The 16172-nt window shown below is 41.6% G+C and overlaps 2 protein-coding genes and 1 long non-coding RNA gene across 5 annotated transcripts in view; 1 reads left to right on the top strand and 2 right to left on the bottom strand.

Annotated features, from left to right (window-relative positions):
- MED12L (mediator complex subunit 12L) overlaps positions 1-16172 on the top strand; it is a 329841-nt gene that overhangs the window by 216979 nt on the left and 96690 nt on the right. The window lies entirely within an intron of this gene.
- LOC125964484 (uncharacterized) lies at positions 286-3222 on the bottom strand. 2 transcript variants are annotated; one of them, XR_007477544.1, is made up of 4 exons: positions 2781-3222; positions 1976-2044; positions 1060-1354; positions 286-826 (listed from the first exon to the last, which is right to left on the bottom strand). It is a non-coding gene; the product is annotated as an uncharacterized LOC125964484 (long non-coding RNA). The 2 variants fall into 2 exon arrangements; XR_007477543.1 differs by having other exon boundaries at positions 286-1354.
- Positions 10271-14474, bottom strand: P2RY13 (purinergic receptor P2Y13). Its single transcript, XM_004278168.4, has 2 exons — positions 14389-14474; positions 10271-13931 (listed from the first exon to the last, which is right to left on the bottom strand). The coding sequence occupies exon 2, from the start codon at positions 13914-13916 to the stop codon at positions 12915-12917; it is 1002 nt and encodes a 333-aa protein (XP_004278216.1). The 5' UTR covers positions 13917-13931; positions 14389-14474; the 3' UTR covers positions 10271-12914.

Raw genomic sequence — 16172 nt, 5'->3', positions numbered from 1 at the left:
AAAGATAAATGAAAGTAATTAAGGTGGAACGTTTTTTGAAGCTAGTAAATAATAGGTATTACTTAGTGTTTACTTATGCCTTAAGGAAATAATGTATACGTACTAGTTGGGTTTTTTTCCTGTGTTTATGCAGAAAAACAAATGTATTTAATTTGAATACCAGTAGTTGAATATCAAAAGTTTGTTTCTTCTGTTGCCTTTTCCTAAACAAACAAAATTAAATGGTTGAATTTAAAATTGAATTGTTTTAAAAATTGAATGGTTTTTAAAATTGTTTCTAAAATTGAATGGTTTTCCATTCTATTTAGGATGGATTAAGTATGTTGTGGATGAGTAGCTAGCCCTAGGGAAAGTCTCTGAACAAAAATTAGCCAACTTAATAGTGGCTCAGTCGTATAAGAAATTGCCACATTTACTAAACCATCCTTCGTTCAGGGTGGACTCTGCTTTGTGCCATTTGGTACTACTTCTCCAGGGATTTCGCTTTGAGCATTTAAAGCCCGTTCCCTGTATCTTGAGGGGGGGAAGTTATGCCATGCAGGCCTGAGTTTGAGAGACTTGTTTTTCGGGGCTTGCACTTCTTGCCGTTTGTCACTGTGATCCATAAACAGTAAATGATGTACTGCTCAAAACGGGAACTCTGCCAGAATAACCAACTGCCGGTCTTAAAAGCATCAATTCAAAGGAGCACATCCCGTTTAGCCTCCTTGAAAGTATGTTGGGCAAAGACCTTCTCTGCAAGCTCTGAGGATTATCGCCCCACAGTTCCAGTGGTGGGCGTGAATTCACGTGGAGGAGCTTGTGTGGACAAGTATTTCACGAGCTCCTGTTGAGGGAATAAAGGCAGTTCTGTTATCTACCTTAAATTTTAATACATTTGTGACCTGGGTTAACTTCATCCTATTACTTGTCAACTAACAATACGGTTTTTTTGTTTGTTTGTTTTTTAATGTTAAAGAAAATACCTTTCCTTTGTTACATCGCTGCTGATAATATTTTTCATACACTATTCTGTTTTGAATTTGAAGGGAAATGTTTTGATAATTCAGGGTTATACACCTTGACTTTGTATGTGTTGGTTTTGTATTAAGATTTCCACAAGGAGGAGGGAAGGAACTGGTATCAGTGCGGTAGGTGGCCCTCCTTGTCTCCTCCTGAGGGTGGGCTGGGCTGGGCATGGACTAGCCTTTTCCTGGCCTTAGTCACAGTGGGATTGTGTATTTAAAAGCCTCTTCGGCTGGCCATGCAAAGTCTTGTAGTGAGAAACTTAACATGAGGCACCCTTTATGCATTTGTCTTAAAGCACGTTATGCCGATCTCAAGTTGGGACTTGTTAAAGCTGGTCTTACATAACCTTCAAAAAGGGAAGTAGTACAGGTTTAGTCAGAGAAGAGTGTAATGCTTTGATGAAAAGAGCAGCTAAGAACCAGTCCATAACTTTATTGTTGTTCAAAGCACCAAAAGTTTAACCTGCATAATTTTTTTTCTGCCGATTTTTATAGCACGTCTCACATTTCATAAAAGCCACAGGAGACTTTATAACAGTAATTATCTTGCTGCTTCAATGGAAGATCCTATTAAATGCAAGGAACCTATTTTAATAATATTGTTTAGCTATTACAAACCCCAAATTTATTTTGAATATAGGACGATGTCCTAGGATATGTGTTTGTGTTTCTCTACCACCACAATGTTTAAAAAAATTTTTTTTGTTTCATTTTTTTATTACAGGTGATTTTTTTCCGTCTATAATAATGTTACTTTTAAAGATGTTAAACCTACAGACAAGTTGAAATTATAGTTCAAGCAGATTTCATCTAAATTTTCCCATTGACATTTTTCACGCCCTCCCCCACCCTCCCCCTCAACACACATATTTGTGGGGAGACCTGTTTGAAGTTGCAGTCATTGTGACAGATGTCCCACCCCTAACTACTTCAGCATGTATTTCCTAAAAACAAGGATATTCTCCTACCTGGAAATTCCCTGGTGGTCCAGCGGTTAGGACTCTGTGTTTTCGCTGCCCAGGGCGTGGGTTCGGTACCTGGTAGGGGAAGTAAGATCCTGCAAACCACACAGCACAGCCCCCAAAAAAACCAACAAAAAAAGGGATTTTCTCCTACCTACTCACAATATTCAGTCTGAATTTTGCTTTTTCCCAAGTAACATTCTTTACAATTTTTTGAGGCAGAACTAATCAGTGGTCACACGTTGTGTTTTTCTAGTTTACTCTTTTATTCTAAATCTTTCTGCTTTTTTTTTTTTTTTAATCTCCTTGGCTTTTGAAAATTGGTTTGCTCTGTATTCGCTAGGTCCATCCTGTGGGTCACTTAGTAAGGAGATGCTTTCAAATGTTTCTGAGGCAGTTTGATTATATTACCCTGAAGTCTACCTTGGGGTTTGGAACTTTGAAATCAAATGGGGATATCTATACTCTTGTTTTGGACAGAGACCTGGTTCGTGGATCCAAACTCACTTTTTCTCTGGGATACTGGACAAACTCATTCAACTTTTCCCGGCTTCAGTTTTCTGTAAAACTAAGGTTCTGGTTTAATCACAGAATTTTAGATGAGAATTTCTATAATCTTTCAAAATATATTCTTAAAGAGACAGAAGCACTCAAGTAGAGAAGGTTTCTAATGTTTCATCCCTTTAAAGGAATGAAAATAGATAATGGTGTTGATACGTCTTCCTAAATCCCAGAATAAACTTTTTTAACCCTATTCCTACCTCCCCCCTCTTTAGTGTGAGGCACTGGCAAATGCATTGCTAAGGCTTACCTTGGTCTTCTAGTCATTTCTGCCTTGCATATGACCGCCTGCTCTCTCCTCCCTTTATTTGGCTTCGCTTGCATTGGCCTGGACCTGGGCACAGTGTTGCTTCCTCCAACGCTGCTAGGCAGAGAATTGGTACTGCAGTCTAATTTTCTCTGTCTCTGTAATCTCTGATGTATCCATTTTTTCTGAAAGGAAAATGCACACACGAAGGACCTCTTAGTCTTTCACAGTACATGAACTCATCATTACAAGACAAAGATGAGCAGGGATCTAATTGACACATAGCTCAAATGATCTGTCTGGGATGCCCATGTCTTTTGCATGTAGCCAGAACATACAACAAGGGCTGCAGTAAAATCCTCTCCAGATCTTCCTGTCCCATCTCTCTGTACACAAAAATCGCTCTAACTGTGGCTCACCATCCAGTTGCTGAGAATTTGTGCTGAGTATAATTATTACAAACCCTTTAATGTTTCCTCGCTGAGATTGGTATCTTTAGGTCTCTGTGCTTGAATTACTGTGTTTAATCTGTCATTTGAAATGATTTGTATCTATTAGGTTTGCTTTCAATAAAGCAGTTACCTTTTTCTGGTATGAGAACTTCATGTGTAATGGTCAGTTAAAGGGGAGGGATGGTTTGGCGACTGACTCTGGAGACGTGCCTGCATCTGACCTCCGCCCTCATACTGATACTCTCTTCTATACCCGGCCAGTTCCTCACTTTGGAAATCTTCTTGTGAGGGGCGGTGTCAACCTTGATAAGAGCTCAGTAACTGGTGTCACATACTTTCCAGTGTGGATTTCAGCCTCTCCACTTAGGTGCTTTCTTACTTTGGGCAAGTCATTATTATATCTGAGCTTCAATTTCTTCTTCTGAAAAATGGCTACCTTGTAAGATTGTAAAGTTTAAATGAGATAATATACTATAGGATAATTCCTACAGTGTTTGAAACTTGGTTGGTACTTAGTGAACAGTAGCTTTTTTTTTTTTTTTGGTCAGAGGGCAGAGGGAGAGTAAGTAAATGAATACGAATGGGGGTGTTTTTATGAATATAAAGTTGGAATGATTAAAAATTTAAAAACATTCTGCAACTAGAAAGTCAAGGTTAAGTTGATAATATTTTGATTGTCTGACACATCTGACACATGGGTGTTGGCACACCCTTTTTTTTTTTTTTTTTTTTTTTTGCGGTACGCGGGCCTCTCACTGTTGTGGCCTCTCCCGTTGCGGAGCACAGGCTCCGGACGCGCAGGCTCAGCAGCCATGGCTCACGGGCCCAGCCGCTCCGCGGCATGTGGGATCTTCCCGGACCGGGGCACGAACCCGTGTCCCCTGCATCGGCAGGCTGACTCTCAACCACTGCGCCACCAGGGAAGCCCATGGCACACCCATTTTCTGACTGAAGCTGGTTCTCTTGGTTGTGTGGTGACCCTCACCGTGTGATTTGCGCCTCTGCTCTGGGGGCCATTTCACATGGAGCGTCTTCACACTGTACTGCATAGGAAGCATGGCAAGGAGCTACTACTCCACCTATTCTTAGAAACCCTTGGGAAAGGCCGAGCTAATATAACAGCTGTTCTTATTTCCTCCTTGGAACTCTTGTGAACTGAGTTCACAAGAGTAGCTTGTCGTCCCGCCCTTCCTATTGCAGACTGGGGCTCTACGCCACCTCCTTCTTAGAGTGACCACTGACCTCACAGTTGTAGATTTGTCACATTTGACCTTCCCAGACTGTGGGATTCTGCTGACTCTCATTTCCTCCTCGAACTTCTCTTGTTCCTCAGTTTCCCGAGGAACGTCTTGGTGCTCCTTGTCGGCAATCCCCGCCCCCACAATCCCAGGCATCGCTCCTCTCTTTCTATCTCGTCTGTCACGAGACTGGTGCAGCATGGCTTCTGAGGTGCTTAGCTCATTCCTTGTTCTCTCCCTTTCTTAGAAAAGATGATTCCCTTGGCTTCTGATCTAGCCCTGTCTTCAGAGCCCTGGATCCATATTTTGCCCCTACTGGCTGGACTCCTTGACCCAGCTCTCTCACTAGTACTTCATATTCAACACACCCGTCATGATCAAGGACATCACCCAAGCTAAGGTTCTTCAAAGCAATGAATCTCGATTGGGAGGGGGTGTGATGGGGATTATGGACCCCGTTGAGAATACATTTTGCATATCAATCACATACGTTTTACATGTAAACCCATACTCTCCAGTGATCTTGGACTCAAGACCTTTGTCTCTTTTTGAAAATGTCTCTAAGTTCCATGTCAGATTTCTTTCCCCTTGGCTCTCGCCTGCATAGATGGAAGGCTTCTTTAACTGCTCTCTTGGCCTCAGTGGCTCCGTTAATTCAGAACTGCCTATTGCCGGCAAGTTGCTTTTGCTAAAGCACGGCATAGAGAACAGTAGTCTTCACTTCAGCCACCTTCAGTGGCTCACGGAGAGCTCCGAACACCCCAGCAACCCGGAAGTGCTGTGCACTGAGGTCCCGGTTCCCTTCCCAGGCGCGTCTTCCCCACGCACGCGCTGCAGCCTCAGGCCCTCCGTGGCCCCTCTCGCTCGGCCATAGCACAGCGCCCACCCTCACCTGAGCCTTCCTCCAAACTGCTCAGAGCACCGCGGGGTGCCCTTTCGAAGCCTCTGTTTTTTCCCCGGGGTCCAGTTCACACGTCCATCTCCTGTGAGCCCTTGCTCAGTTTCTCCATTTGGCAGTAGCGGCCTTTTCCTCCGAGCTTCTCTGGTGAGCTAATTACGTCTCTTATTCCACGAACCACGTTCGGATTCATTATGGTCTGCGTGCGGCTTCCAGGGAGGCCCAGGGCCCTGCACGAAGCACACGATGAAGGAGTGATGGGCTGAATGAGCGAGTCAACCCACTCTTTGGGCTGTTACTCCTCTTAAGAACCAGAGGGGCCCCCAGGGGGCTCAAAAGGTCCATGGTGGGTCTGTTCATACCCCTGAGCTGTTGAAACTTTTCCTGTGTTGAGACCTCTCCCTCCCTTTTCAGGAGCCCCCCTCTTCACCATTCTCACAGCTGGGGCTTGAGGTGTCACCCCTTGAGGAATTAGGTTTGTCCCGACTGTCGGAGAGGCAGTGCAGCAGAGCCGTTGAGGTGTGGTCTTGCGGCCACCTTCCGGGGCGTCTGTCCCAGCTCTGCCTCTGCTTGCTGGTGGGGTCGTGGGCACCAGGGTCAAGGTATCTGTTCACTTGGTGCCTCCGTTTTCTTTTCTTTTTTTTCTCCCCAACAGGGAGCCCTGTAGTGTCTGTCTCCTGGGGTAATAGTGAGAAGTAGAAAGGTGATAACCCTTGTAAGGTGCATACGTAACATGGTGCGTGGCACATAGCAAGCATTCAGTAAAGGAGTGTAAGGTCCTGGGAGGTGCTTGTCAGCTTCTAGGTCAAGGATAATTAGCTGGCAGCATGCGGACCACTAGGGTCCACACGTGAAGGTACTGTTTTGTGGGATTCAGGGAGTGTGAGGGGTGACTACGGAAGCTTTGAAAATAACAGGAAATATGGCGGAGTGGACTGGATTTATGATTTCTCTTGAAAACATTAGAAGATCTGCGATTGTCAATATAGTGGTTAAGAACATGAGCTCAGAGGGGCTTCCCTGGTGGCACAGTGGTTGAGCGTCCGCCTGCCGATGCGGGGGATGCGGGTTCGTGCCCCGGTCCGGGAAGATCCCACATGCCACGGAGCGGCTGGGCCCGTGAGCCATGGCCGCTGAGCCTGTTCGTCCGGAGCCTGCGCTCCACAACGGGAGAGGCCACGACAGTGAGAGGCCCGCGTACCGCAAAAAAAAAAAAAAAAAAAAGAATATGAGCTCAGAAGCCAGAGTCTGAATTAAGAGTCCTAGCCTTGCTACTTATAAGTCGTGTGACCCCGTGCCAGTTGCTTAACTTCTCTGTTTCTCAACTTCTTTATCTCTAAAATGGAAATAACAATAGCACCTGCTAGGCTTCCTGGGATTATTAAATGGACCAATATATTTAAAGCTCCTGGCATGCTTGCCTGGTACCTAGTAAATAGTAAGTAATGTGTGCTGTTTTTGTCGTTGCTGATGCTGGTTTTACTACTGCTGTGGCTACCAACTGGCAACCCTGGGCCCCAGTTCCCTCCCGTGCCAACAGCTGGCACTGAGTAGTAGATGCCCCCCTAAGTGGGACGTGAACTTTCCAGGTAGCTGTAGTTCATGCCACTGCCTGTCACCTTATATCTGTCCTGCTCTCTTTGTAGCAGTGTTGTTTGTCTCCTGTTGACAGATCTCACCCTTGGGCACTCATGTCCAGGAGTGCAGTGCTGTGCTGTGAATCAGTCCTTACAGATGTATGAACCTCAAGGAACTTTTAGCACAGGGGTTCTTAACATGTGGCCCAAATCGATAGCATCCTTATCTCCTGGAAACTTATTCCCAGGCTTCACCCCAGACCTACTGAATCAGAAACTCTGGAGGTGGGCCTTGCAATCTGTGTTTTAAGAATCCTTCTAGCTGGCTCTGGTACCTGCTAAAGTTTGAAAACTACTGATTTAACACGTGTGTCCTGTATTCATATTACCTACATTTGGTTTCCATGTAAAATTTAAAAAGTGGAGCTGTGTTTCCAGGCACTTCAGTTGATTTGTAAGGGCTGCTGGCTTTTCAGTGTGTACTCCCTTAGCTATTAAACACAGCTGGGTGCGGGTTCCTCTGCTGTGGTGCTTTTGTTCTGTTAAGAACTAATCTATGTGAGCTTTGATCTATTAACTTACTGGAAGAGTACAGTTTACCTGGGTTGATGGTCAGGAATTTTTAGAAAGAAGACTTTAGAAAGTTATGGAACGAGCTGCTTTCAAATGCATATGGAATATATGAAGTGATGAGATTAATAAGACTGAATAATTTATATTCTGATGTCATGATCGCTTTATCAGCCATCTAACTTCTTTGAGTTGGGAATTCACACTGCTTCTCTGCCTCTTCCTCCCCAGCCTCCGCCTTTTTTTTCATTATTTTATTTTTTTAACTTTTTTATTTTATATTGGAGTATAGTTGATTAACAATGTTGTGATAGTTTCAGGTGTACAGCAAAGTGATTCAGTTATACATATACATGTATCTATCCTTTTTCAAATTCTTTTCCCGTTTAGCTTGTTACATAATATTGAGTTCCCCATTTTAAATATAGCAGTGTGTACATGTCAATCCCAAACTCCCAGTCTATCCCTCCCCCAACCCACCCATCCCCCCTGGTAACCATAAGTTAGTTCTCTAAGTGTGTGAGTCTGTTTCTGTTTTGTAAATAAGTTCATTTGTATCATTTCTTTTTAGATTCTGCATATAAGTGATATCATACACTATTTCTCTTTCCCTGTCTGACTTCACTCAGTATGACAATCTTTAGGGTCCATCCATGTTGCTGCAAATGGCATTATTTCATTCTTTTTAATGGCTGAGTAATATTCCATTGTATATATGTATCACATCTTCTTTATCCAGTCATCTGTCGATGGACATTTAGGTTGCTTCCGTGTCTTGGCTATTGTAAACAGTGCTGCAGTGAACATTGGGGTGCAGGTATCCTTTCAGACCATGTTTTTGTCTGGATATATGCCCAGGAGTGGGATTGCAGGATCATATGGTAGCGCTACTTTTAGGTTTTTAAGGAACCCTCATACTGTTCTCCATAGTGGTTGTACCAATGTACATTCCCACCAACAGTGTAGGAGGGTTCCCTTCTCTTCACACCCTCTCCAACATTTATTATTTGTGGATTTTTTGTTGGTAGCTATTTTGACTGGTGTGAGGTGATATCTTATTGTAGTTTTGATTTGCATTTCTCTAACAGCGATGTTGAACACCTTGTCATGTGCCTCTTGGCCATCTGTATGTCTTCTTTGGAGAAATGTCTATTTATCCATTGCATTTCTCTACACTAACAGTGAATGATCAGAGAGAGAAATTCAAGAAACGATCCCATTTACGATCTCATCAAAAAGAATAAAATACCTAGGAATAAACCTACCTAAAGAGACAAAAGACCTGTACTCTGAAAATTATAAGACACTGATGAAAGAAATCACAGACCACACAGACATATACCATGTTCTTGGATTGGGAGAATCAATATTGTCAAAATAACTGTACTACCCAAGGCAATCTACAGATTCAGTGCAATCCCTATCAAATTACCAATGGCATTTTTCACAGAACTAGAACAAAAAAATCTTAAAATTTGTATGGAGCCACAAAAGACCCCAAATAGCCAAAGGAATCTTGAGAAAGAAAAAAGGAGCTGGAGGAATCAGGCTCCCTGACTTCAGACTATTCTACAAAGCTACAGTCATAAAAACAGTAATGGTACTGGCACAGAACATAAAAATATACATCAATGGAACAGGATAGAAAGCCCAGAAATAAACCCATGCACCTGTGGTCAATTAATCTATGACAAAGGAGGCAAGACTATACAATGGGGGAAAGACGGTCTCTTCAATAAATGGTGCTGGGAAAACTGGACAGCTACATGTAACAGAATGAAACTAGAACATTCTCTAATACCATACACAAAAATAAACTCAAAGAGGATTAAAGACCTAAATGTGAGACCGGACACTATAAAACTCTCAGAGGAAAACCTAGGCAGAGCACTCTCTGACATAAATCGCAGCAATGTTTTTTGATTTGTCTCCCAGAGTAATGGAAATAAAAATAAAAATAACAAATGGGACCTAATTAAACTCAAACGCTTTTGCACAACGAAGGAAACCATAAACAAAATGAAAAGACAACCCACAGATTGGGAGAAAATATTTGCAAATGATGTGACTGACAAGAGATTAGTCTCCAAAATTTACAAACAGCTCATGCAGCTTAATACCATCACAGCAAACAACCCAATCAAAAAATGGGCAGAATTCCTTCCCCTTTTACAGTAATTTCTCTTGGTTTCTTAAGACTAATTCTGCATGGGACAATATCCTCTCCCACTTCCCCTGCATCAGGGGTATTTGGAAGGCCTTATCCAGTCAAAATGATGACAGTTTAGCTTTTGACAGAAGCCCTTAATTGTGCTCTGAGCTTACAGACTTTACCAAAGCTACTAATGTTTTTTTCCACTTTTCCCTCGCTTCTATGTCTCATTAACGGCTATGGTATAGTCCCCCATTCTGTAAGTATTCTAGATTTTAGTATTTGTGATTGCTAGTCTGGGAAGCTCTCCTCAAATAGTTGTTCTTCATTTTGTGAATGTGATTTTAAGCTGACTCTTCTCTAAGTTCTTGGTAGATTATTTCATTCTACACGTCAGGAACTCTGCTTTTGACTGTAATATTATTATAATTTAATGAAATATTTGCATTTATGGTGGACACATTTCCTATTGAAATTTTATCTTGAAAGATCTTTCCAAAAAATTATATTCATTATCTATATCCATTCAGTGTATTTTGAAAATATTATTAGAGCTGAAATACATGGGTCATATTCCCAAGCATAGTTTGAAATGTGACTTAGATGCAGTTACTTATAATACATTATTAGGGTCTGCTCATGATTGTATAATGTACTCAGTAAAGGTAACATGGATTTAGTGACATCTCTAATAGTTATTATGACTTAATTCTTTTATTTTAGCAAATGAAAATCAGATGTCAAAGTACTTTCTAAGAGTTTTGGTGATGGTAATATGCTACAGTTACAAATTTTACTTAACCAAAACCAACAATACATAGCTAAAGCATTTTGTCAATAGCTTTAAAACTGAAATGATGATAGACGTTAGCCCCCAAGCTATACGTGTACTGTTTAATAATCCTGCTTCCTTCCCGGTCATTCACTAGTGAACCCAAGAACACCCATGCTTCCCAGGCCCCTGGGTACACGCATAGGAGACCAACTAAAAAGAGCTTGAGCTTTCAAGAAGTTTATATTATCATTTGATAAGAAAAACATCAGTGAAAATTGGCTTCCCTTTTGCTTCTCTAGTATGTAAAAATAAAGCCAGTTTGGCATTTTATCAGATATTTATTGATTGCACAATGAGACACAATTTCTGCTCTCAAAAGTACACATAGGGTATGAAAAGAGTTGATACATGTATGAGCCAGTAATTACAAAGCAGTGTGATCATTATAATAATTGAGGTGTGACAACACACAGATGATGGAGTGATTGGGTTTGAGGTGGTGGTGGGAATTTAGCCAGATGAGATTTCATGGTTTAAGTGATGGCAACTTAGGGTTCCACGGATGGATAAGAGTTTTCTTGGTGAGTCAGAGGGAAATTTACAAGTGCAATGACATGGGGGCAAAAAAGGAGCATGGCATTTTCTGATAATTATAAACTTACACGAGAGTATGAATTTCCAAGGATGGAAGAATGCTTAGGAAAAAAGGCCAGAAAGGTGGACAAGATCCAGGGCCTTCAGGGCCTTTGAGGCCATGGAAAGAGGCCTGGGGTTCACAGTCTGATGGTTGTATTGGAACTAGTGCCACTTCTACAGAGCATGACTACTCCTTTGTACATTTTATCTAGAAGGTGCAAATCAGCATCTACAATTCCAGATAAACATACTTTAGCAGCTGTTTTTTGAACCACAGAGGGATTCAGGAAAACATATGGAGGTAAATAAGTATAAGTAGGTCACCATCCTCTAAAAATTTCCCAGTATAGATGTTACTGATCGTGGGTCAGCAGTTCTATCTATATGTGTACCAAGAATGGCATAACAATGACATATTCTATTTAAGACATTTGTAATTTATCCTCTGTGGGAAGTATTGTGGGAGATACCAAGAAAACATGACATATTTTCTGTCTTCAAAATATGTTGTCTTTCTTAAAAAATCCTAACCATCTTTGGGGGATGCAGTCAAGAATACAGCAAGCTAGGGACTTCCCTGGTGGCACAGTAGATAAGAATCTGCCTGCCAATGCAGGGGACATGGATTCGAGCCCTGGTCTGGGAAGATCCCACATGCCGTGGAGCAACTAAGCCCACGCGCCACAACTACTGAGCCTGCGCTCTAGAGCCCGCGGGCCACAACTACTGAGCCCGTGAGCCACGACTACGGAAGCCCGCGTGCCACAACTACTGAAGCCCGCGTGCCTAGAGCCCATGCTCCGCAACGAGATGCCACCGCAGTGAGAAGCCCCCGCACCACAACGAAGAGTAGCCTCCACTCGCCGTAACTAGAGAAAGCCCGCTCACAGCAACGAAGACCCAGTGCAGCCAAAGATAAATAAATAAATCTATTAAAAAAAAAAAAAGAATACAGCAAGCTAGTAAAAGGAACTCGGCATTGAGGGCCCTAACATACCCAAGCAGTGGAAGAGGTAATTATTTTCAACCAGAGACATGAGGAAGGAGCATGGAGGTGCTGGCCCAGGAAGGCTTTGCTGAGTAGGTGGAATATTCAACCACCGTTAGAGTATTTGCTGGGCAGAGGGGCGATTCCGAAGAATCAGAATACAGTATTCTTGCCCTTGAATTTGTACACGCTCAGGATGTAAGCGAAGTGTTAACAGTACAATGTTTTATGTGGCTTAGTAATGCTGCTTGTGCCTCCTGTGGTGTAGCTGCGTACTGGGGAAGAGGCTGTTTGTAACTCTAAGAAGAAGCGCCTTCACCAGGTATCTGGGCTTTCTGACCTATTCCCCAGACGCTTTACATCTAGCATCCCTTTCAACCTCTAGCCTCAGTTTTCACCAAAGGACTCACAAGGTGGGTTTTTTGGGTTTTTTTCTTTTTAAATCAGCAGGTGGGATACAAAAGCAGTAGCATTGTTTGAATTACATGTGCAGAAGAATGTAAGGTGTTTTAGAGTGGAGGAATATATTTTTCATAATTAGAAGATATGTATTTTTAGGAATATACATTTCCCCACGATAAATCTTTTCCAAAGTGTAAGTGAACGCTCTTGAAAAGGTGACTTCTAGTGGCTGTTTGCTTCCCGTTGCATTCTCTTACGGCTACTTCATTTTGGCTTATGAATAGATCTACGTGGAATTAAAATTTATATAATCCTTTCTGTACGCGAGGATAGTAAAATGTAAGAAAGCATTTGCTCGAAGCCATCTTTTCTTTCACTGCTTACATTTGATTTCCAAGTAAATTGTCTTTTGAAGTCTTGTCAGTCAATCGTTAACCATGATAAAGTTATCAGCTTAGGGTTATATTGTCTGACTGACTCGTAGGATTTTCCTGGGTGGATGCTGCAATCTTTCTCCCTTTCATACATGGTAGCCTCTCTGTGAATTTTTTACATAAGAATATATATATTAAGGGATCCATGCAAATGTTAGTTGCTGCCAAAAAAAGGGTGGTTTCTTTAGCTAGAAACAGTTGATTTTGCAATCGACAGTCAGTCTTACGGTTGGTTTGACTGTGAGTATATGGGACTCTGGCGAAATGAAATGGAGCGAAACACACAAAGAAGACAGCCACGACAACAAATACTTTACCTTCTAGCCTTTTGCTGTTTTTGCTGCCCTTCCTCTTGGACTTTCTATAAGAATTGTATACCTTTTTTGCAATCACCATATAGCATAGAAGCATTAGGACAAAAACAGTCCAGAAAATGAACTGGGAAATGTAGTTCACCACTTCATGCCATTTCAGCCCAAGAGGACCCTTTAAGGAGGCACACTTTTTCACAGATGACGGTGTTGCTTCCTTGTTGCTTAAGATCATATTTGGCAGGGAGAGGAGGAACAAAAAGAGCCAGATGAGGGTTGAGACCACTTTTGCAAAAGCAGGTTTTTGTACGAAAAATTTTCCAAAAGGTCTGATGATCTTGAGGAACCTGTCAAAGGCTATGAGCCCCAGCAGTGTGATGCCCACATACATGGTCTCATAAAAGACGACGGCAGAGAAACGACACACAAAGGCTCTGAGCTGCCAGGGTCCGAGGCGCGCGTCTGAGAGGATTTTAAACGGAAGCATGAGCGTCATGATCAAGTCGGCCACCAGAGTATTTTTGAGGTAGACAATGAAGGTGGAGGAGCTGGGGATGTGAATGAACACCCACAGGGCCAAAGTGTTCAGCAGGGTGCCCATGAAGAAAACGACAGTGTAGATGGCTGGGAATACCAGGTGCGCTGCCTTCATGTCCCTGGGGCACCTCTCAGACCCATTGAAGCCCTTCATCACTGTGTCGTTCATGGTTTCTAATGTCAGCTGTTACACATAAACATACACACACAGTAAAACAAGAAGCATTTCATGATTTCAAAACACTACTTGTTAAAAGCAGACTTTAGGTTTGCAGCATATTAGCACCTTACATGTCTTCATCCCATTTAATAGATCATTTGAGAAATCCCATGTTGTTTCTGGCCAGAATTTTTAAAGCACATAGTACATTTTTGGTACTCGTAACAGTACCATTACTTTCACACCCTTATGAAATCCAAATAACTGGTTCTACCCCATTCACAAGTTCAGCTTTTGGCATGGCAGTAAAACAAAGCTGGCTAAGAGGTAAAGTTACTCATGTCAGATTGCTGTACCTTATGTAATTTCCTAGGCTCATAATCTAAGGTTTGTAGAATGTTAACCTTAAAGCATTTTTTTTCCCCTTGAACCTATGCCATCATTTATAAGCAAGCCACTCATAATAACAGCTGAAATTCACCTTTGTTTGGGAGGATGCTCAGCTCAGTGTCTTCCGATCGAGGCAGTCATTAGTTCAGCCCATGAAGGCCATGTGAAGCAAATGTCGTTCTGCTTTCTTATACCCAGTTTCCTTCCTCATTTTCACGTGTGCAGTGTGATCCATTAGAACCTCTTCACATGCAAACCTTTGGGGGATTTTCTAATAAGGAAGCTCTCTCATTTTAAACTTATATACTGTTAATCTGCTCTGGTTTGAGTAAGTCAGTTTAGTTGCAGTTGTTTTTATATTTTCTCATATAATAACTTCCCTGCAGTTTATCTTCTCTACATGTTCAATGGAATTTTTAGTGCCTTTTGTATATAATAATAGGGAGAAATGTACAGAAAACAGCCCCAAATTGTAGGAGAATAAGAGTTGACTCTAAAATCAGACAGCATCGTCATCTGCATCCTTGTAGCCTGCTTTTTTCAGAAATGTGTGTTCATTAGGTATGACCTGATTATTTCTGTAGACGTGTATCTTAGTCTTTTGGTCTTTCGATCTCTGAGAGATAAGAGGATGTATCGTCTAAGAGTTAAAGGCTATAAGACCAAATTTTGGGGGGTTAGAATTCCAGATTCACCAATTACTGGGTAGTAGATTATAGACAAATGATTTAGTAGCTCTGTGCCTCATTTTCCCCATCTGTATAATGGGTTTAATAATAGTACATACCTCAGTGTTGAGAGGCTGAGATGAGTGCCTAGAATAGTGCTGACTATATATGAAGCATGAAAAAAAGGTTAGCCACTCACTGCTCTGGTGAGCGAATTGCAGATTTAAATGGAGATATACTGTTTCACTTATTAGAAAGCCATTTTTGGAAGTCTCTTCTTTATTTGTGATTGTATGCAAAGTGCTGAAAACTTCAGGAATTTCATCAGTCATCCTTGGGTCAAGTTCTATAAAATTTTTGGAAGTATGTAATTGCTGCTTTTGTATAGAGAAAGCTGTTGTCTGTGAAGAAATGTTTGCTCGCCAGATAGATAAAGAGAAAGAGGAAATCAGAAGATCCTATGAGGGAATGTAGAGTTCTCCATGGTGAGTTTCACTTCATATTTCTTGCTATGAGTTTTACCACAGAATTGGACCAGACCGTCGCGTTGGCTTGATCGAGCATTTTGGGTGACTTAGCTTGGAATTCTGAGAATAAAATTACATATCCCACCGGACATTTTTATGAGGGAATAGGATGCCTGATAATTTTGGTTGGAACTACCCAGTGTGGTGGCACAGTCTGAAAAATTGGTGTTTGATTCAAATAAATTGATCCTTGGGAAATACAGATTCTGGATTTTATTAATGTAACGGAACATAATTTAAACATATATCCTTTTATTTGCTTCAGTAGAGAATAAAAGCAAACTTAAAAAAATTTAAGTAGAGGGATTAGACCTATGTCAATTAAGTATAAATTTCCTAATGGCTCCAAATCCATTATTTAGATGCAGGTTCAGAATAGTTTCAATTTAAACAAGGGAAATGCTGTACAAGATAGTTTCATAATATGAAAACTGTAAATCACTTTTTGGTCAAATTTCAAAATGCCGAAGTGTGGGAAACGTAAGAGGAGGAACTGATTTACGGTGGCATTTCTAGAGTTACAGAAGTATCTTCTCTTAAAGGTAGTAGGTTTCACAATGTTTGACTGTAGTAAGTATCCAACAAATCACTCACTCCTTTATGTCCACGTGCTTCAAACGTATTAGCCAACAGTCTCTTAGTTCGCAGTGTTGCTGGTGCCCCCTGAGGGAGGGTCCTTC

This window comes from Orcinus orca, chromosome 5 (assembly GCF_937001465.1).
Source record: "Orcinus orca chromosome 5, mOrcOrc1.1, whole genome shotgun sequence".
NCBI lineage: Eukaryota > Metazoa > Chordata > Mammalia > Artiodactyla > Delphinidae > Orcinus > Orcinus orca.
This window is presented reverse-complemented; position numbering and strand designations above follow the sequence as displayed.